The sequence below is a fragment of the Seriola dumerili genome, unplaced genomic scaffold (genome assembly GCF_002260705.1).
Source record: "Seriola dumerili isolate Sdu_G_001 unplaced genomic scaffold, Sdu_1.0 BDQW01000127.1, whole genome shotgun sequence".
NCBI lineage: Eukaryota > Metazoa > Chordata > Actinopteri > Carangiformes > Carangidae > Seriola > Seriola dumerili.
In genome coordinates this window covers 330,859-358,501 of record NW_019174382.1, presented here as the reverse complement: position 1 = coordinate 358,501, position 27,643 = coordinate 330,859, and the positions used below count along the sequence as shown (strand labels likewise).

At 44.7% G+C, this 27,643-nt stretch overlaps 2 protein-coding genes across 7 annotated transcripts in view; one reads left to right on the top strand and one right to left on the bottom strand.

The window, feature by feature from the left end:
• The window catches only part of nfkb2 (nuclear factor kappa B subunit 2), a 22,458-nt gene extending 16,334 nt beyond the window's left edge, over positions 1-6,124 (top strand). For 5 of the 6 annotated variants that reach the window (XM_022748602.1, XM_022748604.1, XM_022748606.1 and 2 more), the window contains 13 exons: positions 1-138; positions 428-580; positions 707-910; positions 1,007-1,148; positions 1,230-1,344; positions 1,614-1,821; positions 2,422-2,591; positions 2,753-2,855; positions 3,922-4,106; positions 4,328-4,409; positions 4,560-4,729; positions 4,920-5,031; positions 5,147-6,124. The exon at positions 1-138 is cut by the window's left edge and continues 1 nt beyond it. In XM_022748602.1, coding sequence (XP_022604323.1) covers positions 1-138; positions 428-580; positions 707-910; positions 1,007-1,148; positions 1,230-1,344; positions 1,614-1,821; positions 2,422-2,591; positions 2,753-2,855; positions 3,922-4,106; positions 4,328-4,409; positions 4,560-4,729; positions 4,920-5,031; positions 5,147-5,217 — 1,853 coding nt within the window. In that variant the 3' untranslated portion in view covers positions 5,218-6,124. The remainder of the gene's footprint in view (positions 139-427; positions 581-706; positions 911-1,006; positions 1,149-1,229; positions 1,345-1,613; positions 1,822-2,421; positions 2,592-2,752; positions 2,856-3,921; positions 4,107-4,327; positions 4,410-4,559; positions 4,730-4,919; positions 5,032-5,146) is intronic. The other variant, XM_022748607.1, reaches the window with a different exon arrangement.
• A 4,094-nt stretch (positions 6,125-10,218) lies between these two features.
• LOC111224213 overlaps positions 10,219-27,643 on the bottom strand; it is a 35,610-nt gene continuing 18,185 nt past the window's right edge. Inside the window, exons 8-19 of the mRNA XM_022748632.1 lie at positions 24,137-24,334; positions 23,875-23,955; positions 23,639-23,751; positions 22,273-22,331; positions 21,391-21,480; positions 14,645-14,688; positions 13,994-14,184; positions 13,776-13,846; positions 13,039-13,196; positions 12,509-12,653; positions 12,271-12,414; positions 10,219-11,363 (exon numbers count right to left, since the gene is read on the bottom strand). Of these exons, the coding sequence (XP_022604353.1) occupies positions 11,043-11,363; positions 12,271-12,414; positions 12,509-12,653; positions 13,039-13,196; positions 13,776-13,846; positions 13,994-14,184; positions 14,645-14,688; positions 21,391-21,480; positions 22,273-22,331; positions 23,639-23,751; positions 23,875-23,955; positions 24,137-24,334 (1,615 nt within the window). The 3' untranslated portion in view covers positions 10,219-11,042. The remainder of the gene's footprint in view (positions 11,364-12,270; positions 12,415-12,508; positions 12,654-13,038; positions 13,197-13,775; positions 13,847-13,993; positions 14,185-14,644; positions 14,689-21,390; positions 21,481-22,272; positions 22,332-23,638; positions 23,752-23,874; positions 23,956-24,136; positions 24,335-27,643) is intronic.

Genomic DNA, 27,643 nt, shown 5'->3' with positions numbered 1-27,643 from the left:
ACGCCATCGTGTTCAAGACGCCGCCCTATCACAGCACGGAGATCGAGCGGCCCGTCACCGTCTTCCTGCAGCTGAGGAGGAAGAAGGCCGGCGACAGCAGCGACCCCAAACAGTTCACCTACATCCCACAGGTCCAAGGTCAGCTGCAGTCTTAGTGACATATGGAGCAGATACAGTGATTGAATGGGGTTGGGTGACCCCCAACCCCGAGGAAGACTCACAGGAAGATGTTTGTGTCTGGGTGAAAGGTCACATGTTCGGGGTTTCCCTCAGTGGAAACATGGTGGCATCTCTGAGTTTCAGTCGTCTCGTACGGAAAACGGAGGAAATTTCTTCTGAAGACAAAATGAGATGTTTTCAGTCTGAAACTTTGTCTGTTGTCACACTTTTAAATTTCCCCTCCTCCTCTCCTCCTGCTCTCTTTCAGACAAAGAGGAGGTGCTGAGGAAGAAGCAGAAGCCACTGCCTCACTATGAGCCGTGGAGAGGAGGAGGAGGACGAGGAGGAGGAGCCGGGGGTTTCGGAGGAGGAGCCGGAGGAGGAGGAGGAGGAGGTGAGGATCACAACTTCAACTTCATGAGTAAAAAGATCAAGAGCAGCGTTTGTTCAGAGTCAAAGTTCAGAGTAACTAAGTACATTTACTCAAGTACTTTACTACACTTTACTGCACTTTATTTTACTTTACTGCACTTTTCTACTTCTGCAGGTTTCCAGTTCAACCAGCAGATGAACGGAGCAGCTGGAGGAGGAACAGGAGTTTTCTTCACTGGAGGTTTCACTGGCTTCGGCGGAGGGGGAGGGGCTCAGATGTCAGGCTCCGCCCCTCAAAGAGGTGTTACCCAGCAACAAAGTGATGGACAGACTGGAGGACAGACTGGGTCACCGCTACAACAGCAACTGTTTCAGATCGGTGAGAAACTGCAGGAAGGAAAATGAAAGAAACTGATTTTGTTGTTTTTCTGTGATTGATCATGTGACTGATGATGTCACCCTTGTGGTGTTGCAGCGACCGCTCTCCACAGCAGAGCCTCTCAGAGCGCCCGACAGACGGCGGCTGCCCTGCTGCAGTACTGCAGCACCGGGGACGCCCGCGTCCTCCTGGCCATCCAGAGACACCTGTGTGGCGTCCAGGACAGCAACGGAGACACGTGAGTCTCGATCGAAAGCTGGATGAGAGACGCTGACTCACTTTGACTCTCGTTTGATGTCGTGTCTTTTCTTTCCCACAGTCCTTTGCACCTGGCTGTCATCCATCAACAGACAGGTGTGATCCAGCAGCTGATCCACACTCTGCTCAGCAGCCAGCAGATAAACATGCTCAACACAGCCAACTACCTGCGACAGGTAACTCACTCCCACCTGACCCATCTAACCATGCCCACCTCAACTCATCTAGATAACTCTAATAACTCACCTGTGACAGGTAACGAACTAACTAACTAACCCGACCCTTCAGACAGTAATCTACCTAACTATCCAAGTAACCCAAACACAGCAGGAAGCTAAACCCCCCCCCCAGCTGAATTACCTCGGACAGGTAGATGACCAACCTCCAAACCAAACCCACTGCTTCACCTGACCACTGACTCCTCCCCTTCCTCTCACCGCTGCAGACTCCTCTCCACCTGGCCGTGATCACCCGACAGGTGAAGGTGGTGGAGGCGCTGCTGAGGGCGGGGGCCGACCCCAGCCTGGTGGACAAAGATGGCCGCAGCCCCCTCCACCTGGCGGCGCTGGCTGGAGATAACACCACACTCCGCCCCCTGCTGGCTCACCTGGGAGAACGCCACGCCCACCTGGTCAACACCCCTGACTACCATGGTGAGAGACCCCAGAGCTTCTTACTGATGAGAAGGATCTGCTAATTACTGTTAATTACTTCGTTAATGATAATTAATTTGACTGATGACAGTTCATCCACATGTTGAACTTATCACATTAAAGAGTCAAATATCATCATGTGATCATGGGAGTCACAATCCCGTCAGGTCACATGCACAGCTGCTACAACTTATCAATTAACTAATTACTTGATCAACAGAAAATAAACGTCAGGTTTTTTTCTTTGTCATATAAACTGAACATTTCAAGACGTCAAATTACTTTGGTTTTTTCACTATTTTCTGATATTTTATAGAAATAAAATAATAAGATGATAATCAGTTAATCAAGAAACTGATCAGCAGATGAATCGATCAGGAACTGACTCGTTATCATGTGACAGAAATCCACGATAGAGAATATAGTATTTTAATCTTTAATGCAGGTCAGCTGAGTTGTGATTGGTTGAAAAATTTGAGACTCTGGTTTGTTGTAACAGTAAAACTCCACCCCTTCAACTGTCAATCACCTGCACCCATATATAAACAACACTAATCAGACATCAAACACTAAAACTTCACCTGTGCCTCCGTCTGTCAGGTCTTCACCCTCTCCACCTGGCCGTGAGGAGGGACGGCGAGCGCTGCCTCCGCCTACTGGTGGAGGGCGGAGCCAAGATCAACGCACCTGAGCAGAAGAGTGGACACACCTGTCTCCACCTGGCCATCAGAGAAAACCTGTTCAAGGTGGCGTGCACGCTGATCACAGAGGTATGACACACCTGGCCCCTCACGCTCACCTTTACCGGCTGAGAATATCATTAGTATTAAAAACGATCATTCATAACGATCAATAACTTCAATTGATCTGAGGATTTCTGCATCAGTGACATCACAGTGTTGAACTCTCTCTCTCTCTTTGTTGGTTCCAGTTGAAGGCTGACGTCAACGCCTGCACGTTTGGAGGAAACACTCCGCTTCACCTGGCAGCAAGTCTGGGTTCACCGACCCTCTGTTCCATGCTCATCGCTGCAGGTCAGACTCACTGAAACACACATTGAAACACACTCTGAAACACACACTGAAACACACTGAAACACACTCTGAAACACACACTGAAACACACACTGAAACACACTGAAACAAACACCGAAACAGACACTGAAACACACTGAAACACACTCTGAAACAAACACTGAAACACACTGAAACACACACTGAAACACACTGAATCAAACACTGAAGCAAACACTAGAACACACACTGAAACACACACTGAAACAAACACTGAAACAGACACCGAAACACACTCTGAAACAAACACTGAAACACACAAAAACACACTCTGTAACACACACTGAAACACACTCTGAAACTCACACTGAAACACACACTGAAACACACTCTGAAACACACACTGAAACAGACACCAAAACCGACACCGAAACACACTGAAACACACACTGAAACAAACACTGAAACAGACACCGAAACACACACTGAAACACACTCTGAAACACACTGAAACACACTCTGAAACACACTGAAACAAACACTGAAACACACTCTGTAACACACTGAAACACACTCTGAAACTCACACTGAAACACTGAAATACACACTGAAACACACTGAAACTCACTCTGAAACACGCACTGAAACACACACTGAAACACACTTGAAACAAACACTGAAACAAACACTGGAACACACACTGAAACACACACTGAAACAAACACTGAAACAGACACCGAAACACACACTGAAACACACTCTGAAACACACTGAAACACACTGAAACACACTCTGAAACTCACACTGAAACACTGAAAAACGCACTGAAACACACTTAAACAAACACTGAAACACACTGAAACACACTCTGAAAGAAACACACTGAAACACACTCTGAAACACACTGAAACAAACACTGAAACACACTCTGTAACACACTGAAACACACTCTGAAACTCACACTGAAACACTGAAAAACGCACTGAAACACACTTAAACAAACACTGAAACACACTGAAACACACTCTGAAACACACTGAAACACACACTAAAGCAAACAGGTGATTAATTGAAGCCTGTTTTTCAGGTGCTGATAAGAACGTGGAGAACGACGAGCCGCTCTTCTTCAGCTACTCATCAGAAGAAGAAAAAGACGATGACGAACCAATCAGAGAGGAGGTCAAAGAGCCAGAAGCCGCTGCCTCTCAGCCAATCAACCCTCGCAAGAGATCGGCAGGACACACCCCTCTGGACCTCGCTAAATGCCAAAAGGTAATGAGCTATACCTTCAAAATAAAAGTAAAGGACATAATAACACACAGGACAAAAACACGATACTGCAGAAATCCTCTGGAGACATGAACCTCCAGCCGATCATTTAAAAGCTGTTTGATGTTTGAGAATCAAATGGCCGTCACTGAATCTGGTGAAGGTTTGGTTCTGCTTTCTTTAAAACATCCTCCTCACCTCCTCTCCTTGTCTCCTTTCCTCAGGTGAGGAACCTGTTAAACTCCAGACAGAGTCCGAAGTCGAGTCGTCATTGCAGTAAGAGGATCAAACCGAGCAGCAGTGAAGGTGCGTCTGTCCTTGTCCTCCAGTTAATCATCACTTTAGACACTTGTAATGTAAAATGTCCACAGTCTGAAGGTCAGAGGTCAGAGGTCAACAGGTCGAGCTTCAGTTACTGTTAGACAAAACTGACCAGAACCTGTGTTGGTGTCTCAGAGGTGGGGGGTTCAGGTCTGGACGAGGACACACTGTCCCGGCTGGTGGAGGTACTGAGTGTCGGGGACGTTCCCTGGAGGAAACTGGCGGAGAAATTGGGGATGATGACGTTGACTCACCTGTACCAGGACAGTCCAACGCCCTGCCACCACCTGCTGCAGCACTACAAGGTAACAACAGGACACGTGTCCAGCTGCTGCACAGAGTCTGAGCTCTGACAGACGAAGCTGCTCAATCTGAATCTGAGTCAGTGGTTCAAACAGCTCTGATGCTGCGTTCACTGCTACAGACAAACATGAAGTAAACTGCTGTTAACAGCCTCTGAGTAACACTGCTGATTGTCTCTCTGTCCGTCTGTAGCTGGGTGGGGGTCCGGTTGAAGGTCTGGTTGAAGCTCTTCAGTCCCTTGGTCTGTCAGAAGGAGTCCGCCTGCTGAGACACACGGAGCTCCGAGACGACAAACACAACACAGGTGACACAAAGAAAAACGTCCATGATGGATTTACTGTGTTTTAGTGGGAAAGTGGGAGAAGTTCTCGTTCAAACTGCAGCCATGCTCACTTCATTTATACTTTCTGTCCAATCAGACGCCACAGTCGACAGCGGCTTCGGCAGCCAGCCAATGGAAGAAGAGGAGTCGCCTGTGGTGAATCAGTGACGAGGAAGAAGTGACATCATCCAACAGCTTCATCAACATCATCTTTTCATCCAGGAACCAGGATTCTGCAGAACCGGACTTTACTGAGACTCAGAGACTGAGACGGTTCGTTCAGAGCAGAGCGACTCTGACATTTGTCGCCTGCAGGAGACGACGCTGCGATTCACACAGAGACGAGGAGAAAGTTTCGGGTATTCTCAAACATGTCACAGGTTTTCAAACATTACTGAAAATAAAAATTAAAAAAGGCCTATATAACGTTTTAAAAAGTTTTGTTTTAAACAAAAATACAAACAGCAGATTAAAATGATTTATTTCACAATAAGAGTGTATCATAGACATAAAAGTGTTTTTTTCTTATTTCATAAAATTTGTCCGTTTTCTATTTTCAGCTTCTTTACATTTGTCATTAATTTATATTTTGTTTTTCTTGTAATTATTTTGGTTTATTTCTGTGGGTTGTGTGAGGTCTGACAGATGGTCTGGAGTCCTTAAGTTTCACCTTGAAAGTCCTTGAATTTTCCTCCAGCACAAACTTTCAACATAAACGCGCTGCAGAGGTTTTTTCTGTTGAATGTTTAGAGGATGAACATCAGTAAATCTATGTTGTGTTTACAGAGTGTGTGTGTGTTACCCTGTTAACGTGAATCGCTAATCTGCTTTTTCACCTCTATGAAAACTGGAATTTCCTATTTTCTGTCCTCTCTGGAACACAGCACGTCTCACTCGTTACAGCCTGATCTATGATGTCATCACCTGTCATCCCCTGCTCGTCTGTTCGTCAGTGTCTGAAGTGTCTTTCAGCTTTTCATTCAGTGAAATGAGACATTTTATGGAAACTCATTCATGTCAATAAAATACTGTTAAATGTTATGACAAAAATAAAAAATATTCATTGTAGGTAAAATTATAACTTGTCCATTTCTATTGTGACAAATTATAAATTTGATTCAAAAAGTTACAAAATGCAATATGTATAAAACTGAATTATTAAGTAAAAAATAACATTTTTACTTTAAATGTTTTTTCTCATGACCAATCAAAATAATGTGATTTATGAGTCAGTTAGATTAAAATTAGTCATAAACATAAAAAATAAAATATGTGATGAATTCAGTGTACATGGACTTAATGTCTGATAATTAAAATTTTAATTAAAAATGTAGATGTAAGTCAAGACTATAACTTGTTCAGTTACAATTATGACTAAAATCAAATTTAGTCTTCAATTCAATTATCAGTCAAAACTATGAAAAAATATTTCTTAAAGATGTAATTTGAGATTTTTCAAAAATAATTTAGTTTTTTAAAAGTTTTTACTTTAAAAGGATAAATTTGTTTTTATGTCGAATTGACTCAAGTTGAAATTCACACCTTAAAATATCATCTTATAAAATCAATTATTCATTAAAATAATTATAAAACTAAATTAAATAAAAAATATTATAAAATTATAAAAACAAATTTAAAAACAGACAAATTCCAACATTTAACCAAAGCAAGTTTTGTGAATAAAAAGAGTTTCAGACCCAGTTTTGTTTTCAAACTTTTTATTTTTGCCTCTAAGCCTCCGAAACTGTTTCACTATGACCTCACAGGAAGTGGACAGTATGTACAGCTATCATCGGCACACTGGCGGCAAAACATTCAGGCCGCAGCGAAGCCGGAAAAAACATGTTCACAGAAACTCATCCGTTAGGAAACGATGATGAACAGAATAAATAAACTGACAGACACTAAAATATCTAAATCAAAGTTTCCTAAACGCAGCGCGAGCGAGCGCGGCCTCCGGCCCGACTACAATATGGCTTCTCAATGTCAACGTTTATTTACAGACGACGAGCGGGAAGCGGCCATGACTGTTACACTGACTCTCCACTGCTGCTGTACACTGCACAGAAATACACAAGTGGTGCTGGATAGTTGACTAAATACGAGCCGGGGGGGTCATACACCACAGTGAGGGGTGGGGGGTCTGGACCCGTCTGTCTGAGCGTCTCTGCAGCAGGTTCATGGTACAGATGGTGGAGACTGAGGGACGGACGACGGCCTCTCTGGTCTTAAGTCCTTGAGCTGGACCATCAGCACTGAGTCAGAAAAACCAGAGTCTGAAGGTTTGAAGGTCTGAAGGACTGACGGTCTAAAGGTCTAAAGGTCTGATGGTCTGAAGGACTGACAGTCTAAAGGTCTGATGGGCTGACGGTCTAGAGGTCTAAAGGTCTGATGGTCTGAAGGACTGACGGACTACAGCTCTAAAGGTCTGATGGTCTGAAGGTCTGAAGGACTGACAGTCTACAGGTCTAAAGGTCTGAAGGTCTGATGGTCTGAAGGTCTGAAGGTCTAAAGGTCTGAAGGTCTGATGGGCTGACGGTCTAAAGGTCTAAAGGTCTGAAGGTCTGAAGGTCTAGAGGTCTAAAGGTCTGATGGTCTGAAGGACTGACGGTCTACAGGTCTAAAGGTCTGATGGTCTGAAGGTCTGAAGGACTGACAGTCTACAGGTCTAAAGGTCTAAAGGTCTGAAGGTCTTAAGGTCTAAAGGTCTAAAGGTCTGAAGGTCTGAAGGTCTGATGGCCTAAAGGTCTAAAGGTCTGATGGTCTGAAGGTCTGAAGGACTGACAGTCTACAGGTCTAAAGGTCTGATGGTCTGAAGGTCTAAAGGTCTAAAGGTCTGATGGTCTGATGGTCTAAAGGTTGAAGGACTGACGGTTTAAAGGTCTGAAGGTCTGACGGTCTAAAGGTCTAAAGGTCTGATGGTCTGAAGGTCTGAAGGACTGACGGTCTACAGATCTAAAGGTCTGAAGGTCTAGAGGTCTGATGGTCTGAAGGTCAGAAAGTCTAAAGGTCTGAAGGTCTGAAGGTCTAGAGGTCTGATGGTCTGAAGGTCTAGAGGTCTGATGGTCTGAAGGTCTGAAGGTCAGAAAGTCTAAAGGTCTAATGGTCTGAAGGTCTAAAGGTCTGAAGGTGTCTGGATCTGAACCTGGACCAACTCCTGTCAGCAGAAAGCAACAGGTTCTCCTCTGAACTCGTGAAGTCCAGCTGACGTAGAGACGCTGGTGAAGGATCAGATCCAGACCGCAGGAGTCCTTCAGCATTCAGGTCTGACCTCAGACCAGATCTTCAAGTTTTCATCTGGACTCAGATCATGATTCAGGATTAAAAGGTTCCAGCTGTTTCAGAATAACAAAGTCTTGAGCAGAATCATGAAATATGAGTCTTTGACTTTAATGACAGTTTGTTTCTGAAGATGATTTAAATGAATAATTAAACTGGAGGCTCCTTCATCTCCAGCGTCTCTCTGCTGCCACCTGCTGTCTGTTTCCTGTCACTGCACCAGGAAACATGGAGCTCCTTCTGTTCACTTCAACATCATGATGATCCATGAAGAACATCACGAGTGTTTTATTATAAACTCTGTGTCTGAGCTTCAGATTGACTGATAATAAAATTTGAATCCAGGACTGTTTTCAGCCAATCAGACGTCAGGATCAGAACAGCAGCTCAATGTGGAGACGTTCACGTCATGTTGAGGACTGACTGGATTAAAGTCAGACTGAGATCAGGTTTACTCTTCTCTTCTTCTTTTAGTCAAAAATAATGTGTAAGTTCATGAATCAATTAGTCAAAATCTTCTGATAATCACTTCCTCATTAAAGTCGTGTTTGAAGGTTCCAGGTTCTTAAATGTGAGAATTTTCTTGGTCTTAAATTACAGTGAATGAATTCTCTGGATTTTTGACAAACTCAGACGTTTAAATATGTTAATGAGGGAATAATGTGGACCCTTTTATTAGAACAGATTTTCACTGAACTTTTCTGTTCATGGTTTCTCTGATGTGGTTCTGTTTCTGATTCATTTGTGGTGATGTTGTTTTTCTTCTTGTTGTAAATCAGTGTTTTCACCTGAACATGTCCCAGAGAAACAGCCTCAGTGATTCAGTGTGGAGACACTGTGGAGACACCAGGTGGCAGCAGGAGGGAACTGCACGTTGAAGATTTTCTTTAATGAGGCAACAGAGGAGACGAGTGTGAATGTTTCACTGAAGATCAACGACAAGAGAAAGAATCCTTTCAACAAACTCGCGTCTCCAGCTCTGTCATGTCACAGGTGATGTCACCTGTTACCTGTCCTCTGACCAGTTAATACACACCGACACGTCTCCTTCTGGTCTCATGGATCAGGACAGTGGAGACAACGTGGACGGATTCAAACATAATTCAGTTTCCAGCATCGAGAGAAAAGATGGAAGTTCATTAAAGACAAAACTACTGAGTGAAAACTCCACGGATTCAAACTGATCAGTCTGCCAGTTCAGATTCATCCACTGATCAATCAGCTGATCAATAAAAAATAAATAAGAAACCACTGATAATTATTTATTAGAAAATTACTCTTAAAAAGAGTTTTTTCTTTTTCCACTTTTGCTGATGTTTTTAATATTAATGTTTATTTATTTTTTTATTGCATCTTTTATCCTTTATTTCCTTTTGTTTGTTTGTTTGTTTGTTTTTCCTTCTGATTTGTTGTTTGTTCCATAAACAGAACGAATGAACTGCAGATGATTCAAGTTTGAATTAGTTGATTTGTTGTTGTAGTTTTTGTCCCTGATGAGCCTCCACACACACACACACACACACACACACACGCGCGCACACAGACACACGCGCACACACAGACACATGCGCACACACACGCGCACACACACACGCATACACAGACACACACGCGCGCACACAGACACATGCGCACACACACGCGCACACACACAGACACGCGGGCACACACACACGCACACAGACACTTGCGCACACACGCGCACACACACACACAGACACTTGCGCACACACACACACGCGCACAGACACGCGCACACATACAGACACACGCGCACACACAGACACACGCGCACACACACAGACACGCGCACACAGACACACGCGCACACGCACGCACGCACACACACACGTGCGCATACACGCGCGCGCGCACACACACACGCACGCACACACACACACACACACACACACACACACACACACTCAGGAGGAGGTATCATCTGTCTGCTTGTTGTTTGGCCGGGGGGAGTCCTGACTGCAGGGTCTCACCCCACCATCCCATCCCTCTCACCCCCCCTTTGCTTGGTCGCTGTGGCAACAGTCCCACGCACTCTGTCTGTCACATGTGGTCGGCATGGCAACCTGCTCCCCTGTTGGTTGCTAGGAGAAGCTGAGTGATGGCGATGCAGGAGGTTAGTGTTTGTCGCTGTGAGAGAGGAAAAATAAAAGTACCTATAAACAACCTGATCCAGGAGGGTCCTGGACCTGGACCTGGACCTGGACCTGGACCTGGTCCTGGTCCTGGTCCTGGTCCTGGTCCTGGTTCTGGTCCTGGTCCTGGTCCTGGTCCTGGTCGTGGGGGGTCCTGGAGTCAAACGCAGCTGGAGACTGGATAATTACTAATATTTAACGTCTGTATCATTTTAATACAACGTCCCTGAAATGAAAGCTCGACCAGGAAATAAAGCTTTTATTGTGAAACTCTCCAGCTGTTGTGAGTGTTGATGTTTGGAGGCGGAGTTAAGTGACAGTTGAGTGATGTGTTCAGGTTCACTCAGTGTTTCTGAATGTTTCCACTCCTGGTGAAACTTGACAGTTTGTCGTCGTCCGTCGTGACGAGCGTCTTTTCTCCCGCCGACCTTGAACGTCTCAGCTCAGCTCCCTCAGCCAATCAGAATCTGTCTGAGGTTTAACAGAAAAGGTTTAAAGGAGGATGTCAGCCTGTTACCCATGATGCCTCATGTCCGTCTCCAGCTACACTCAGTATAAATCTTATGGCGCCTCTTCCTGTTTGCTGTTTTGTTTCTGAGGCTCCGCCTTCTGGTTGCTCCCGTTCTTCTTCCTGTTTCCCTCCCTGCTGCTGCCACTCTTGGTGGTCGAGGACGATGAAGACGACGTGACTTTTAAGCTCTTGGACGTCTTTGTCCCGCGGGTTTTCTCCTTGTTGGCGACGTCCTGAGGCAGTGTGGGGCTGGAGTGCGCCCTCTGCAGGCCGCCGTCGTCAAACAGCCGAGACTCGAAGGCCGTCAGGTCCTCGTCCCCGTTCGCCATCTTGGCTCTGAGCAGCATGGCGTACGTACCGTAACGGGTTTTCTGTAGAGGACAGAGGTGGGAGACGGTTAGTGATGCAAACATCAGGATGTGATGTCACAGCAGAGGTGTGGCCTTTAAACTGTGACATCACTGAGGCTGACAGCTGCAGCTTCCTGTCCTCTACACATATCTGTACAGTTAATATGAAGCTACAGCCAGTTAGCTTAGCTTAGCATAAAGACTGGAAACAGAGGGAAACAGCTAGCCTGTACATGAGAGAGGTGTCAATCTGAACAGACAGAGACAGACAGACAGACAGAGACAGACAGACAGACAGACAGAGACAGACAGACAGAGACAGACAGACAGACAGACAGAGACAGACAGACAGACAGAGACAGACAGACAGAGACAGACAGACAGACAGACAGAGACAGACAGAGACAGACAGAGACAGACAGACAGACAGACAGACAGACAGAAACAGACAGAGACAGACAGACAGACAGAGACAGACAGAGACAGACAGACAGACAGACAGAGACAGACAGAGACAGACAGAGACAGAGACAGACAGAGAGAGAGAGACAGAGACAGACAGAGACAGAAGCAGGAACATCAAACAGTTTCACCATAAACAAAGACATAAAGACGTGATGGTAAATTCTTTGAAGACAAACGACAGGGACACCTGTGGAGCGTCACTCTGTCTCACCTGTTCATCTTTTTATTTATTGATTCATTCAAATTCAAATCAAACTTTTTTCTTTTGAGTCACTGAAGCTTTTTCCTGTTTCTTCTTCATCAGTCTGGAAACTGTGAAAGTTCCTTTTCTGTCTCAAAGTGAAGAAGAAGAAAGTTTTTCTTCTTCTTCTTCCTTTTACTCCGACAACAGAAAACAAAGCTGCATTCACCAGGTGTGTGTTCACCTGTAACTCTGTCATGTGATGTTTGTGAACGCCCTCACCTCGAACTCCAGGTACTCCTGTCGGAGTTTCTGCTCCTCCAACTCACGACCTTTGACCTTTCGGTCTGGGGTGGAGGCCGTGAGGTCGGCCAGCTCGGAGGAAACCGCCCTGAACCGGTTCTCGTGGGACTTGACTTGCTCTTCCTGCAGATATGGACGACACAGCAAAGGATTGTGGGTGAGAGAGGAGTTCACCTGGTCCAGGTGACTCAGGTGTCTGTGGAGGCGGAGTCCGTACCTGGGACAGTTTGGTGTTGGACCCCGGCAGCAGAGGACGACTGAATCTCTTCTGAGAGCCAATCGCCGCCGGGAATGGAGGAGCTGAAAACATGGCCGCCACCACGTTGATGCGCGTGATCCAGGACTGCATCTGCTCAGCGTTCCTGCAGGAGACAGGTAACACACAGGTAACACACAGGTAACACTCACCTGACCTGATTGGTCTTTAATAAAGAAACTGTTTCGGTCTCTTAAAGGAGAAGAGAAGGTCGGCTTTAGTTCACATGTGGTGCGTTTAAAGCTGCAACGAATTCTGAGGTTTCTCTCTGTGAATCAGAATCTGATCCAGGGTCAGACTCTGATGAACATGTGAATTATTCACTGTTTATTATCAGTTTATTATCAGTTTTTGTGGTAAATAAAATAAATTCACATTTCTCTTTGACAAACTGAACTTGTCTGTAACTGATGAAGAACAGACTGAAAATAAGCAAACAGAGCTGATGTGAGGGGTCAGGGGTCAGGGGTCAGAGGTCAGCGTGTTCTTACGGAGCCTGGAACAGGAAGACCCTCCAGTCGGCCGTCCTCAGGTAGAAGACGTTGGGTCTCTTGCTGTAGTCAGCTGCTCTCATGGCGAGAGAGTGATGGATGGACACGGCGTTCTTCACGTCCTCCTCCGTCAGCTCTCGCTCGGCACGGTACTCGTCCTGTCAGCCAATCACAGAGCAGCGTGTTGTCAGCATCCAATCAGGTTTAAAGCTGCTGTAAGTAGCTTCACTAATGAGTTGTTGACAGCTGCAGAGCCAGGACTCGTTTTAATTCACCTGGTTCAGGTGAGGTGGTGACATCACGTCATCATCCTCTCAACAGCCTCTGTGATTGGTCGGGTTCAATCAGTTCTCACTGTTTGTTTTTGTTTGTAAAATCTTCATGTCTCGACTTTCGTGTTAAAATGAGACGATTTCACTGAGTTCGTTTCATCTCGTCATCAAACCACGTTCAGGAAACTTTTCATAACAAGTTATAACGAGTTTAAAGTGACAATCACTTCTAATATCCACTTTAACATCCAGTAAACTGCTGCTGTTTACAACATTCTACCACTGACAGATTCACCTGATCAACTGATCGATCAATATGTGACTGTTCCCTCAGTATAAGAGGTAGAATATATAATATATATATAATATAATAAATGTGGAGGGATCCGTGTGTGAAAGGAGCTACAGACACGACACGGTGTATGAAACAAGAGGGCTGCTGGGACATGTAGTTCAGATGTTTACCTTCTGCAGGTAGAGCACCAAACCCTTCAGCATGGCGTAGAAAGACTTCCAGCCCCTCTTACCCCGCGGCGCTGTGAGAAACAAGGCATCATGGGATATTATAGATCATAACAAATAAAGACTTGCAGGAAAAGAAACGACTGATGTGGAAAACAAAAACAAACACTGAATAAATAGAGAGAAGAAGAAGAAGAAGAGCAGAAGTTGCTGTGACGCACTTCTCTTTCCGTCAGGGTCGGCGTGGACTTTCCGGACCAGGAATCCGTTCTTGTAGAGCTCGCCGTCAGCCTGATGGGCGACACCCACCAGCGGGTTTCCTCCGCTGCCCAGGCGCTTCATGGTGTGGGAGGCGGAGTCTGTTCGGACGTCAGCCAGCTCCGACATCGACTTCCTCAACTCCTCCTCATCACTTCAGACAGACAGACGGAGTGAGAGGATGAAGAGTTTTCACTTCATCATCATCATTATCATCATCATCATCATCACTGACTTCACCAACAGAGAAACAACTGAAGGGTTAAAGAGGCTGAACACAAGGGAGGACAGATGCTACATGCATACAAGGCGTGTGTGTGTGTGTGTGTGTGTGTGTGTGTGTGTGTGTGTGTGTGTGTGTGTGTGTGTGTGTGTGTGTGTGTGTGTATGAGTCCACAGTCAAGCATGGGCGTTTGGATGCTGACCTATAATTACATAGAGGAAAGAAGCAGGGAACGGTTACCATGGCAACAGAGGCTTAAATATGGGAGTCAGGGCAGTAGCAGCAGGAGGGAGACACACACACACACACACACAACACACACACACACACACACACACACACACACAGCAGACAGAAGCTGAAACACTGGAGATGTTTGTGTTAAACTCACATGGTCCACTGAAGCTTCTCGTTCTTGATGGAGCTGTAGAGAGTCTGCAGACACAAAAACACCAGGTCAGATATACTGTGTGAGTGTGTGTGAGAGTGAGTGTGAGTGTGAGTGTGTGTGTGTGTGTGTGTGTGTGAGTGTGAGTGTGTGTGTGTGTGAGTGTGAGTGTGTGTTTACAACCCTTGGCTTTCCTGTTTGACTTGCAGAGACAAGTTTCAACTTTAATCTGCAGATATGAAACATTGCTCCTCTGATGTGAAGTCACAGATGAATTTTAATACCGTGAAACAGTCAGTCAGTTTGGGGAGGATTGTGTGTTTTTTCTTTTTGCTGAATACTTTAAGTTTTTGGGCAGAGCAGGAGAAAGTTTTTATTTTCACAGATTTATGTTCTATTCGATCCTTTCCTTGTTGTTCCATTATTAAATGAAGGTTTGAGAAGTTCAGTATCTGAAATTCTTGAAATATTAAGTTGCTGAAATGAGACGTTAAAGTAGATCCAACATAATCATCCCTTTGCATAAGCTTTTATTGTGAAAAAGTGTTCAGTTTATTTCAACAGAAAAAACATCAAAGTAGAATCGATTAGAATTTGTGTTTTATTTGATTCTTTCTTTGGAGGATTTATTGTGAAAAAGGTGAAGATTATTGTTTCACTCACAAAAATTATTAAATATTAATAATAAAATAATTATTAATAATCCTCACAAAAGATTATTAATAAGATCTACTTTGATGTTTTTTCTATCTCTGCTAAGCAGCAATCATACTCAGAGCTCTTTCACATTAAAAGCCTTTGAGCAGCTCAAATGCATAACTCCACCAGTCTATGTTTTTTTATGTGAAACAACAGCAAGTGTTCAGTTCATCTCTTAATACAAAATTAAAAAAAACACAGATCATGTGTGAGGATAAGAGAGATCATTGTCAGTGGAATCCACTGTAAATAAACCACCTCTACTTTGCAGTTTTTTAATCATTGTTAATCCACTGTAAATAAAACTTTTTAATAATGAGGAACCCATGAATTGATGTGATGTGATAACGGGGCAGAAAATCATGAGACACTGAAATGAGACATGCAATGAGTTAAATCTGAGATTCTTCCAGCAGCTCAAAGGGAATAATTCCTCTCTTTACTGGTTGGTTCGTACAGAATAATATGTGAAGGATGATTTGAAGGTAACTTAACAACGATCGACAAAACAGCAAATCAGAAACCACAGGAAACAACTAGTGACGGAAAACAGTCCGTTTCTGATTTGATTTGGTTCAATGACTAATTACAATAATGAAACATGTTACAATCAATGTAGAAATGATGAATTCAGTTTTGAACTTAATTTGTTTTGGAGAAACTTTTCATTCTTCACAACAGACAGTATAATTTTATTGGGTAGCCACATGCTAGCGGCTAATTTACGGCACACTGTGCAATCCTGTTCACACACACACACACACACACACACACACACACACACACACACACACAAAGTACCTAGCTCTTCTTCTATGGTGTCACCTCAGAGTCCTGCCTCCCATGAGAACTCCCACTACTGGTCCCACCTGTCATTGACCCCCCTTAGCTGCAAGTCTCAGGTTTTACCGTCCATGACTGTTGTAGTATGGCTCCTCTAAACGTGTCAAACAAATCTTTCATCTTTCTAAATGAAATATCTCATCCACCCAACCAGACTTCCTGTTTTTGACAGACACCTGGAGAACACAGCTCCCGTCCCCCTTGACGAGGATACAGCCTCAGTAAGTTTGAGCTTGTGTTGCTTGTTCATATAAAAGACAGTCTCACACACTAAGCCGACTACTACAACACTAGTTTATCTAGTGGTTCATCCCATTAGCAAAAAGCCTTGATGCAACAGTTTCAAATCATTTTCAGCCTTTTTCTAAGTTTCCATTTTTATCCAAAGTCAATAAAACTGGTCTATTCTCAGCTCTTGTCCTTCTTAGAAAATATCAATAAAATGGAGAAATGTGAGTAAGGGTTCAGAGCATGTCACAGAAGGACCAAACAAGATCCTTCAGTCTTGCATCATTTAGCTGAAGACAGTAATTGTTACCATGGAGTCTGTCAAGAAGAGACCTGAGCTGTTATTATCACCAGGTTCTAATGGAGGTAAAGCTGAGAGTCATCTGCGTAAAGGAGCATGTACGAGGAGAATGAAATGCAGCTGTTAGTAGGACACCACTGTATGTATGACTCTGCATGTGTATTATTTTTGTGTTTATATCACGTTATGAGGTGTCCTGGCCTCCCTCTGTGGCCCTTAAGTAAAATGTAAATAAAAATAAACAGTATCACTTCACTGTTCTGCCAGGTTTTAGATTTAACCAGGTTCTGCTGGGCTCTACCTTCTTCTTGCGGCTGTGCAGGTGCTGCTGTCCGTCCTGGGTCTTTCCCAGCAGGTCAGGGAAGGCCAGTGGTTTGAGGGAGCGGGAGCGGGGGGTTCTGGGATACCTGAACGGGTCAGTGTCCCTCGAGTCGCGCCCGCTCCGGACGGAGCAGAGCGACCGAGACCGCATGCGGCCAGTCGAGTGGATGCTGTTGACGCCGATCATCGTGACAAGTCCAGAGGAGCGGGATTTGAGTCAGGTTTAAGTCGGTTTAGAAAAGTCTGACTGAACTTTTCTAGTCTTTACGGTCAACAGGACGTTAGAAGATGATCCTCTAGATGATATTCATGAAAAGCTCCAAGGATTGAACAGATATTCTCCTCTTGGACCAGTTTAGCGTTTCTCATTCAGTCCAGAGTTCCTCTACACCAACATTAACACAAACAGAAAGAGATCCTGTTCCACTTTGACAAGGTGGATTTTAGACTTTGATCCAGTTTCCAGAAAAGAGATGTTTTCAGTAATTTAGATGATGAATCTCATCAGACGAGGAGGCTGGAAATAGAAGCAGGAGCCTGATGAGTGACGGCGGCTGGTTCTGAGCAGACTAACTGAGTCTGGATTGATTGTGTCCTCAGCGGAGCTCAGCCTGCTGCATTATGGATCCAGCTCTATTCATTATGCATAAAAACACAGCAGCGTTTCATCCAGCTCATAATCCAGCTGGCCGACAGCCGGCGGCTCGCTCAGGTGTTCGGAGGCAAAACCACAAAAACAAAGAGACGCTGCCAACAAACATGTCAGAGCTGATGGAGCGAGTGGGCCGAGACCGAGACTCAATCTGCTGCGAGACGGATCATCTGACCAGAAGACTCCTGACTCATCAACTGATAACTCGAAGGTTTCAAAGATTTAAATCAATCAAACAGAGGAATTAGTTACAAAGATCGATCAATTATTACCGATCAAAGCTGTTTCATCATAATTAGACGTCTTTACATTCTGTGATTCTGTTTAAAGCGGCTTTGAGATGGACTTTATTTACAACTTCGTACATTTAATTCTGCAGTTAAGGAGGAAAATATAGTTACAATTAGGGCTTTTATTATCTTAATCAATTAATCGCTGCAAAAATAAGAAGAACTTCCATCGGCCGACGGAGGTTAAAGAACAAAGTCAAAATCTGTCACAAAAACTAGTTTTGGAAAAATAGGGGAAATATTTTTTGGGAAAAAGACTTTATATTACAGTAAATTATGTCTTTAATGTTGGAAGAAAATCATATTTAGGTTTCTATACATTTACATCCACTTAATGTGCTGCAAGATTTTATTTAGGGTTTGTCAAAGGACAATTTTTATGTGTAGAAATGTTTTATTTGTACCTTTATACACATAATTCTGTGGTTTAGGAGGAAAATAAAATTAAAATTACAGCAAAAAAAATAATACTTCCTTTCCTTTTATTCATTAATTAATCAATTTATAAACTAAGAAAAAAAGTTTGTAAAGAACAAAGAAAATCAGGAAATTAATAGTTTTTATCATCAAGAAAAATGATTCAATTACTGATCAACAGCAGTGAATGAGCCCGATGTCTCTTTCTGGGTAAATAAATTAGTTTTATGACTTTAAATTACAGTTAATTATTTAAAAGAATTAATTATTAACATTTTTATTTCGTTGTTAAAGTGGAGTCAGCTGTCAGCCCGTCCACTTCCTGTTCACGTCTCATTAAACCAGTCAGAGTCTCATTAACACAAACCGTCTCACTGTGTGTGTGTGTGTGTGTGTGTGTGTGTGTGTGTGTGTGTGTGTGTGTGTTTCAGTCTAATCCATCAACGATTTGGAGGCAGTGATGCGTATTTCATCAGCTCACACTCCTGCAGAAAAATTACACAAACAGTCAGTGGAAAAAATCCAAACCACAAACTGATCTTCTTCTTCTTCTTCTCCTTTGTTTGTCTTTGAGTTGGATCTTTGAGTCGGTTTGTTGTTGAACGTCCTGGTGCAGCGGCGGCGGTGATGGAGGAGAATCCCTAGACTGCAAATAAAGCTGTGACGGAGGAACGGCTTCAGCAGCAGCAGCAGCTCGATCTCACGTCCCAAACAAGCAAGAGGACGAAAAAAACCCAGAAAAGAACGAGAAAAGAAAAACAGGGAGGCTGGGGCGAGCGAGCACACCCACACATGTAGACAGAGAGAGAGAGCACCCCAAAACTGACGTCAGCTTCCTCCAGCCTTGACTGCTGATGGATGGATGGAGGGAGGTATGGAAGTGGAGATGTTTCTCCTGTTGCACAGGAACAAAAAGAGAGAGAGAGAGAGAGAGAGAGAATCCCTCCTTCCTCCTCCTCCTCGGATGTTGATGTCTTCGTCCTCCAACTTCACTCCCACTCTTCTTCTTCTCCTCCTTCGCTTGTTGTCGTATTCCTCCTGCAGGAGAATCCCTCCGTCAGGTGAGCTCACTCCTCCTCCTCTTTTTCTTCTTCTCTTCTTTTATTCCTCCTCCTCCTCGTCTCTCCGCTGAGACTCTGAACTGTTGAGGACTGTTGCTCGCTCTCCCTTCCTCTCTCCCCTCTCTCTATCTCTCTTCAGTCCCTCGCTCTCTCAATGCGCATTTTCTCTCAGCTGCAGCCACCAATCAGAGCGCAGGGATGGGAGCCTCAGCCCGCCCCCCTGCTCTCCTTGGAGCTGTCAATCATGGAGGATTCAGAGAGCTGAATGTAAATGCACCGAGAGACGTTCAGCAGAGAAAAGAGAAAATCAGCTGAAAATATTAAAAACAGAGACTCATCGACTCCGACTGTCGCAGCTTCTCATCACATTAATACACCCGTTAATCAGTAATCAATAATTCATATGTATATGAATTATTTCACAGTTTTAGTTTCACTGTTTCTCAGAGACACAGGACGCTCCGCTACTGAGAATAAAAACATGTTTGTAATAAATGTTAATATTTCTTATTTCACCTAATTCATTTCTTAAAATGTACCAATACTAAGTATTTTAGTATTTACTCATATTTCATATTATTATTTTACATTGTAGATGTTACATGTTTATTCTGTATTTTCATAGATTTTACAAACTTTAATATTTCATTTTTAATGTATGTGCCTGAGTTGTTTAATATTTTTATATTTTACATATTCAACATTTTTATATGTAATATTTAATGATATTTCAGTATTTCATATTTTAGATTCACTTAAATATAATATTAACTATTTTATGCAGGTGACCAGGAAGGGGAGGAGCCAGTGATGTAACTCCATGAGCTCAGGAGCTGATGTCAAAGATCTGTTTTCTATCGTTTTCTTCTATTTTCTGAGGATGTGACGGATGCCTCCTCTGAGCCTTACTGCCACAGTCCGTCCTGGTGGTCACTGTCTGTACTGCAACTAAAACTGACTAAAGAGCTGCTTTCTAAAAGAGACGTATTGAAAGTGTGACAGGACGCCTCCACCTGCACTGAAGCTTAGTTAGCACTGTGTGTGGTTTCTACACCTTTAGCCTAGAGAGATGTTTTCATGTGTGTGTCATCACAGTGAGGGAGGGCAGCAGGAACACTACTGAGCATGTGCAGTGACCAGCACATGGTGTAATTTGTCATTTTTGTGTCATTTGTGTTGTATGTCATTACACGTGAGCTGCAAACACAACACAACAGGAAGTGTTTCCAGGGGACACTAAAAAGTGATGAGCATGGGTGAAACGCTTTTTGACTTTTCGAGTTAAAAGCACTGAACACGTGCGTCCCGGCGGGGTTCATCACTTATTAGTGTCGCCTGGAAAGCAGTAGAAGAAGAATTTGTATTTTTTGGAATGAAACACTGACACTGTGAACACTTCACTCTCTTCTCCGAGGATAATAATTCATATTTCCAGTTATAAATATTCTGTATTCACTCTCAGTCAGAGTCAGAGCTGCTGCCCACACACTCACTGGTCCACCATCTCTCACACACAAACACACACACACACACACACACACACACACACACACACACACACACACACACATATTAACAGAGCGAGGGATGATGATGATCGAGGTGAAGAGGTGACGCAGATTCATGTTGATCGCTCGGAGGCTGAGATGGAAAAACTGAGATGGAAGCAAAAGAGTGGGAGAACGAGAGGCTGAGACACACACACACACACACACACACACACACACACACACACACACACACACACACACACACACACACACACACTTGTTCAGTGTGAGGTCATGAGAAGTGAAATTAATGCATCTCCCCTTTTCTCTTCCTGGTCTGAAAATCACAAGCCAAGGATCCCTGTGTGTGTGTGTGTGTGTGTGTGTGTGTGTGTGTGTGTGTGTGTGTGTGTGTGTGTGTGTGTGTGTGTGTGTGTGTACATGTACCTTCAGCAGATCTTTGGGGAAGTCTTTTCCATCGTTGAGACCTTCCAGGTTGGAGATGAACTGACTGCAGGACATCCTCTTCCCAACGTTCTACACACACACACACACACACACACACACACACACACACACACACACACACACACACACACACACACACGTTTACTTATTTAATTATTAATTAGAATCAAACAGATAAATAAAACACAGTCCAGTGTTAGGCGGTTTAATGTGTCCACCATCTTAGCTCAGAGTGTTAGCACGCTAACATTAGCTGATTTAGCAGTAAACAGAGTCTGTGGTTCATCCTGAGGAGAACATGAACGTCTGAACCACAGTGGAGACTTCAGAACAAAACGTGTTCAAACTTATTCCCATGATTTCTATATTTCATATTATCTATATTATTTTATTATATTTATATATTTTATTTAATTTTCTATGTAATTCAACAGTCTATAACGTTTAGCATGATGTAGTTTTTAGCATGCTAACACACTAAAGTTAAGTTTTTCAAAATAAAAGTAGTATGACACATTTATCAACAGTGGCTGTTGACAACTGTGTCAAAATAAAAGCTGAAGAACAGAATGGAGATAAAGGGCTTTAACACCTGGCAGGTACAGCTGACAGAGGGGGAGGGGCTGGTTGGTCACAGCCTGTGAGATCTTTAAAATAATCCAGTGCACATAAACTAATGATCCCTGAGGTTGGATCTGGATCTACGTGGATCAGAACCAGTTTGACCAAAGAGACTCGTCCTCTCGGTTCATACGTGACAACCTCGACCAAATAAGGAGTTCCTTTTAACGTGAAGCCCCTCCCCCTCCTCAGCTGACTCTGTATCAATTAAAAAGATGATTCAAAAATATAAAGACTCACGTTCCCATGAAGGTCTGTGTTCAGCAGCATGACAGCACAGGTCAGAGTGTGGACGCTGTCTGAGAGGGACACAGGGGAGACAGACAGGTGAGAGACAGGTGAGACACAGGCAGGGGAGAGACAGACAGGTGACACAGGCAGATGAAAGACAGGGGAGACAGACAGGGGAGAGACAAACAGGTGAGAGACAGACAGGTGAGAGGGTGGACGCTGTCTGAGAGGGAGACAGGGGAGACAGACAGGTGAGAGACAGGTGAGACACAGGCAGGGGAGAGACAGACAGGTGACACAGGCAGATGAAAGACAGGTGAGACAGACAGGTGAGAGACAGGTGAGACACAGGCAGGTGAGAGACAGACAGGTGACACAGGCAGATGAAAGACAGGTGAGACAGACAGGTGAGAGACAAACAGGTGAGAGACAGACAGGTGAGAGTGTGGACGCTGTCTGAGAGGGAGACAGGTGAGACAGACAGGTGAGAGACAGGAGAGAGACAGGTGAGAGACAGGAGAAAGACAGGTGAGAGATAGACAGGTGAGACAGACAGGTGAGACACAGTTGAGAGACAGACAGGTGAGAGACAAACAGGTGAGAGATCGACAGGGGAGAGACAGACAGGTAGACAGGTAAACAGACTGGTAGACAGACAGACAGGTAAACAGACTGGTAGACAGACAGGTAGACAGACAGGTAAACAGACAGACAGGTAGACAGAGAGGTAGACAGACAAGTAGACAGACAGAAAGACAGACAAGTAGACAGGTAGACAGACGGGTAGACAGACAAACAGGTAATGAGATAGGTGGACAGACAGACAGGAAGTAAGACAGGTAGACAGACAAGAAGACAGACAGAAAGGAAGTAAGACAGGTAGACAGACAGACAGGCAAAAAGACAGGTAGACAGACAGGTAAACAGACAGGTAGACAGACAGACAGGTAGACAGATAAATGTGCAGGTAGACTGACAGGTAGACAGAAAGACAGGGGACACACAGGTAGACAGACAGACAGACAGGTAGACAGACAGACAGGTAGACAGATAAATGTACAGGTAGACAGACAGGCAGACAGACAGGGGGCAGACAGGTAAACAGAAAGACAGGGGACACACAGGTAGACAGGCAGACAGACAGACAGACAGACAGACAGGGGACAGACAGGTAGACAGACCAGACCAGGGACACACAGGTAGCAGACAGACAGACAGACAGACAGACAGGTAGACAGACAGGTAGACAGAAAGACGGGGGACACACAGACAGACAGACAGACAGGTAGACAGACAGGGGACAGACAGGTAAACAGAAAGACGGGGGACACACAGACAGACAGACAGACAGACAGACAGGTAGACAGACAGGTACCTTCAGTGTCCAGACTCTCGGGGTTGCTCTGTCTGTATCTCCTGGAGAAGTGAGCGAGGACTCTTTCTCTCTCCTGAGTTTCTCCCATCAGAGCAAACTGTCTCAGAAACGTCCTGAACACAGTTTAATTAATTCACCTCGTTAGTGACCTGGACGAGCTCGTTATTCACCTGGTTATCAACAGTAACTAGCCACAGAACATTTCTTCTTCTACTTTATTTATTCCGTAGACTGACCTGAGCGCCTGGTCGATGGTCAGACCCGTGAAGTTAAAGTTACTGAGATATTCTTCCGCCACCATCTGGCTGAACTCATTACTGCGGAGACAGAGACAGGAAGTGTTGATGAACACAGAGGACTCATCGTTAGTGGGACATGTGAAGACAGAGGACTCATCGTTAGTGGGACATGTGAAGACAGAGGACTCATCGTTAGTGGGACATGTGAAGACAGAGGACTCATCGTTAGTGGGACATGTGAACACAGAGACACACTGACTTCTTGCCGAGGTGTCGGGCGACATCAGACTTCCTAAAGCCGTCCAGGTTGTAGAGGCGTTTGGCGAGACGTTTGGCGGCCTGCAGGTCAGCCTTCGTGCCGTTGGCCAATGCATCATCGCTGCCGCCGAGTGCCAGTCGCTCTGCCACGTCGGCCTGCGGGTACAGCAGCTCGGGGGGGCGGTTCACCGGACGCTCCCTGACAATACACAGAAACATGGCGGGGGAGGTCAGGGTAGAACTCTCAGATCCTTTTTCTGTTCTGATGTTCGGTTCCTGTTCTCACAGTTCCTCCTTCAACTACAGCAGCCACTCGTCTGCAGCGGTTCAATAAGGAAACAGGAAACACATCTGACATGTTTGTACATGAGTTTTACTGTTAGCTACAGAGATTGGAGAATAATCAATATGTTCTGTCTCTCTTTGTGGTTGTTCTGTGTCTCTCCAGCTCATACTGAGGTTCTGGTCCAGGGGCCCGGGGCCCGGGGCCTGTACCTGGCGGGTCTGTGCAGAAATCAATCTGTGAAAAGGTGAATATAACAGGTGGATAGAAACAACAACACTAAACGACAAGCTGATCTCAGAATCTGTCTTTCCGTATCGCTGAATATATTTTCATCACTGACACAAATCAAAGTCCAGGTCGGCTCTGAGACCAAGAACCAGACCAGAAACCAACAGAGGTCAGAGGTCAGAACACGAAGCAAGACACAAGTGAGACAAAGTGTGTGTTTGTGTGTGTGTGGCCCATCATAACTTCAGTTCTTACATCAGAAATGTCAAATTTAGATTTTTTCCTCAGCTTCAGCAGTAACTCAGTGACTGTTTGTTTCCATGGTTACAGAGCAAACAGGAAGTGAAGGCAGCGCGACTGTTCATGGTGCAGATTCCTCAAAATGAAATATTCATAAAACATTATTCAACGTCTGATTGAAACAATGAGGCTCAGGTGAAACTCCTGTGACATCACGACAGACTGAATGATGGGAAAAAACACACCCCGATGTTTCTGTTGATGTGTTTTCAGCAGAAACAGTGAACACACACTGACTGAAGATGGATCTGATCCTCAGGTACTGCTGCTGTCTCTGCTCCTGACACCCGGCTGAAACCTGACGGGGACTGAGGGTCAGGAGGGACCAGGTGGACGGACTCACTGACCTGGTCTTTTCTTCAGATGTAGTTTTACCTCAGAGACTTTCCTGATTTCACTTGAATGTTCATTTCTTCTTTGTTTTTATCTTTAAAGACGTTTTTTTCTTCTTGTTTCACACTGAACTGGTTTTTCTACCTGTTTCTAACTATTGTCTTTAATATCGGAGGATTTTATGACGTGTTATCATCAGTATTATCATATTATTAATGTTAATGAATAAAAACAGACAGCAGATGTTGTTCCACCTTCGCAGCCTTCACATATAAACAACCAGCTCAACCCGTCCTCAATGAAATCATCTCATCCCAACATGTAAAACACCGCAGCTCAGCTCCTGTCTCATCAACTGAATCTGTGTCTTATTATTTATGAATGTATTCTGTGTAAACATGTGGCAGCAGAGGATGTGGTTGTATTTAACAGCCTCACAGACTGCAGTCTATTTATAACTGAGTGTTTCTCAGTTTGCTGCTGCATCGAGCGGCGTCCCCTCAGGGATCAATACACTTTCATTTACTGTGAGGAGGATAATATTGAATGTAACGCACCTATCTGCTGCTGCTGCTGCTGCTGCTGCTGAGACGCGTCCCTCCTCCATCAGCCGCTCTTCATTGCAGCCTGATTTAATAACAGTCCTCAGCAGAGACAAACTGGACCATGAACAGGAAATGAGGTCAGAGTTGTGAATGAGAGTCAGAAAGTGGGAAGCGGTTGAACCGCGGTGTGACTGTATCTACTTCCCTACAACAACTCCAACTTCCCCTCGTCAGCCTCCATCAACCAAGTCACACAGGTTTAAGGACAGGTTCATCATCTGCTTCTTCACACCTGGACAGGTAGAATCCACTGATTTAATAACGTGCGAGTCCTCCTCCAATAAACCTACTGAATATGTATTTATTAGTTTACATGATCGTATCGGAATCAGAGGCACAAAAACGGACTGCGGCGTCTCTCCTCACGACTGACGTGTTTCCAGGCGACACTGAAAAGTGACTCAGAGAAATCCTCTTCTTCTGTCTGAGTACCAGATGTTCAGACTGGTCCCACTAACATCTGTACAGATCACACATCAACACGCTGCATCTCAATCATTTCACCGCTGCTAAAAACAACATGGCCGCTCAGTAGCTTACTGTAGTCACCTCTCCGTCAGCTGCTTAGAGCGGGAAACAGTCTGACACAGACACCTCCAGTTTCCACGGGTTCGTTAGAACAGACCCAACAAACGAGGCCAGAGACATGGATCAGGTTCTTCCTGAGGTCGTAGTACTGTTAGGTCGTAGTACTTCCTGAGGTCGTAGTACTGTTAGGTCGTAGTACTTCCTGAGGTCGTAGTACTGTTAGGTCGTAGTACTTCCTGAGGTCGTAGTACTGTTAGGTCGTAGTACTTCCTGCCGTGTAGACGACAGTAGGACTGAGGGCGGATGTTTTGTCCACGCCAGAAATAACTTTTCTCAACAGGACGTCAGGACATTCTTGTTTTTTCTTGTTGGTTTTTTAGCCACTGGGGCCATCGACCTCTGACCATCTACAGAACGCATCAGACGTCCATCAGGAGCAAAACCAGGAACAACCACCTCTATATGGAACTGTGTCATGTCCTCACACGTCAACAACACACACTTCATCTGAAGTACGTCACACATCTGGACACAAGCTCGTCCAATCAGAGTGAGGCTGAAGCTGAAGCTGCTGAGATCTGAAGCTCTCAGTTAATGAGTGAAAATCATCACAGCTCTCTGTCTGTCTGTCTGTCTGTCTGTCTGTCTGTCTGTCTGTCTGTCTCTGTCTGTCTGTCTGTCTGTCTGTCTGTCTGTCTGTCTCCATCTGTCTGTCTGTCTGTCTGTCTCCATCTGTCTGTCTGTCTGTCTCCATCTGTCTGTCTGTCTCTCTCTGTCTGTCTCTCTCTGTCTGTCTGTCTGTGTCTGTCTGTCTCCATCCGGCTGTCTGTCTGTCTGTCTGTCTGTCTCTCTCTCTCTCTCCAAAGATCTCATTCATTTTCATCAAAGGAGAGAAAAACAATGTGGACACCCCCATCTCTGAGCTCAGATGGTTCAACCCAACAGAGACAGGCTGAAAACACTGAGTCACTGACCAGGAGAGAGAGAGAGAGGGAGAGAGAGAGAGAGGGAGGGAGAGAGAGAGAGAGAGAGGGAGAGAGAGGGAGAGAGGGAGAGAGAGAGAAGGGCTCGGCAGGCGGTTGAACTACTGGCATGGTGAGCTTGCCCTGAAAAGGGCACATGCCTCCCTGCGCAATTATCCACTGTGCATAGAAACAGCACCCCTACCCTCATCACACACACACACACACACACACACACACACACACACACACACACACACACACAC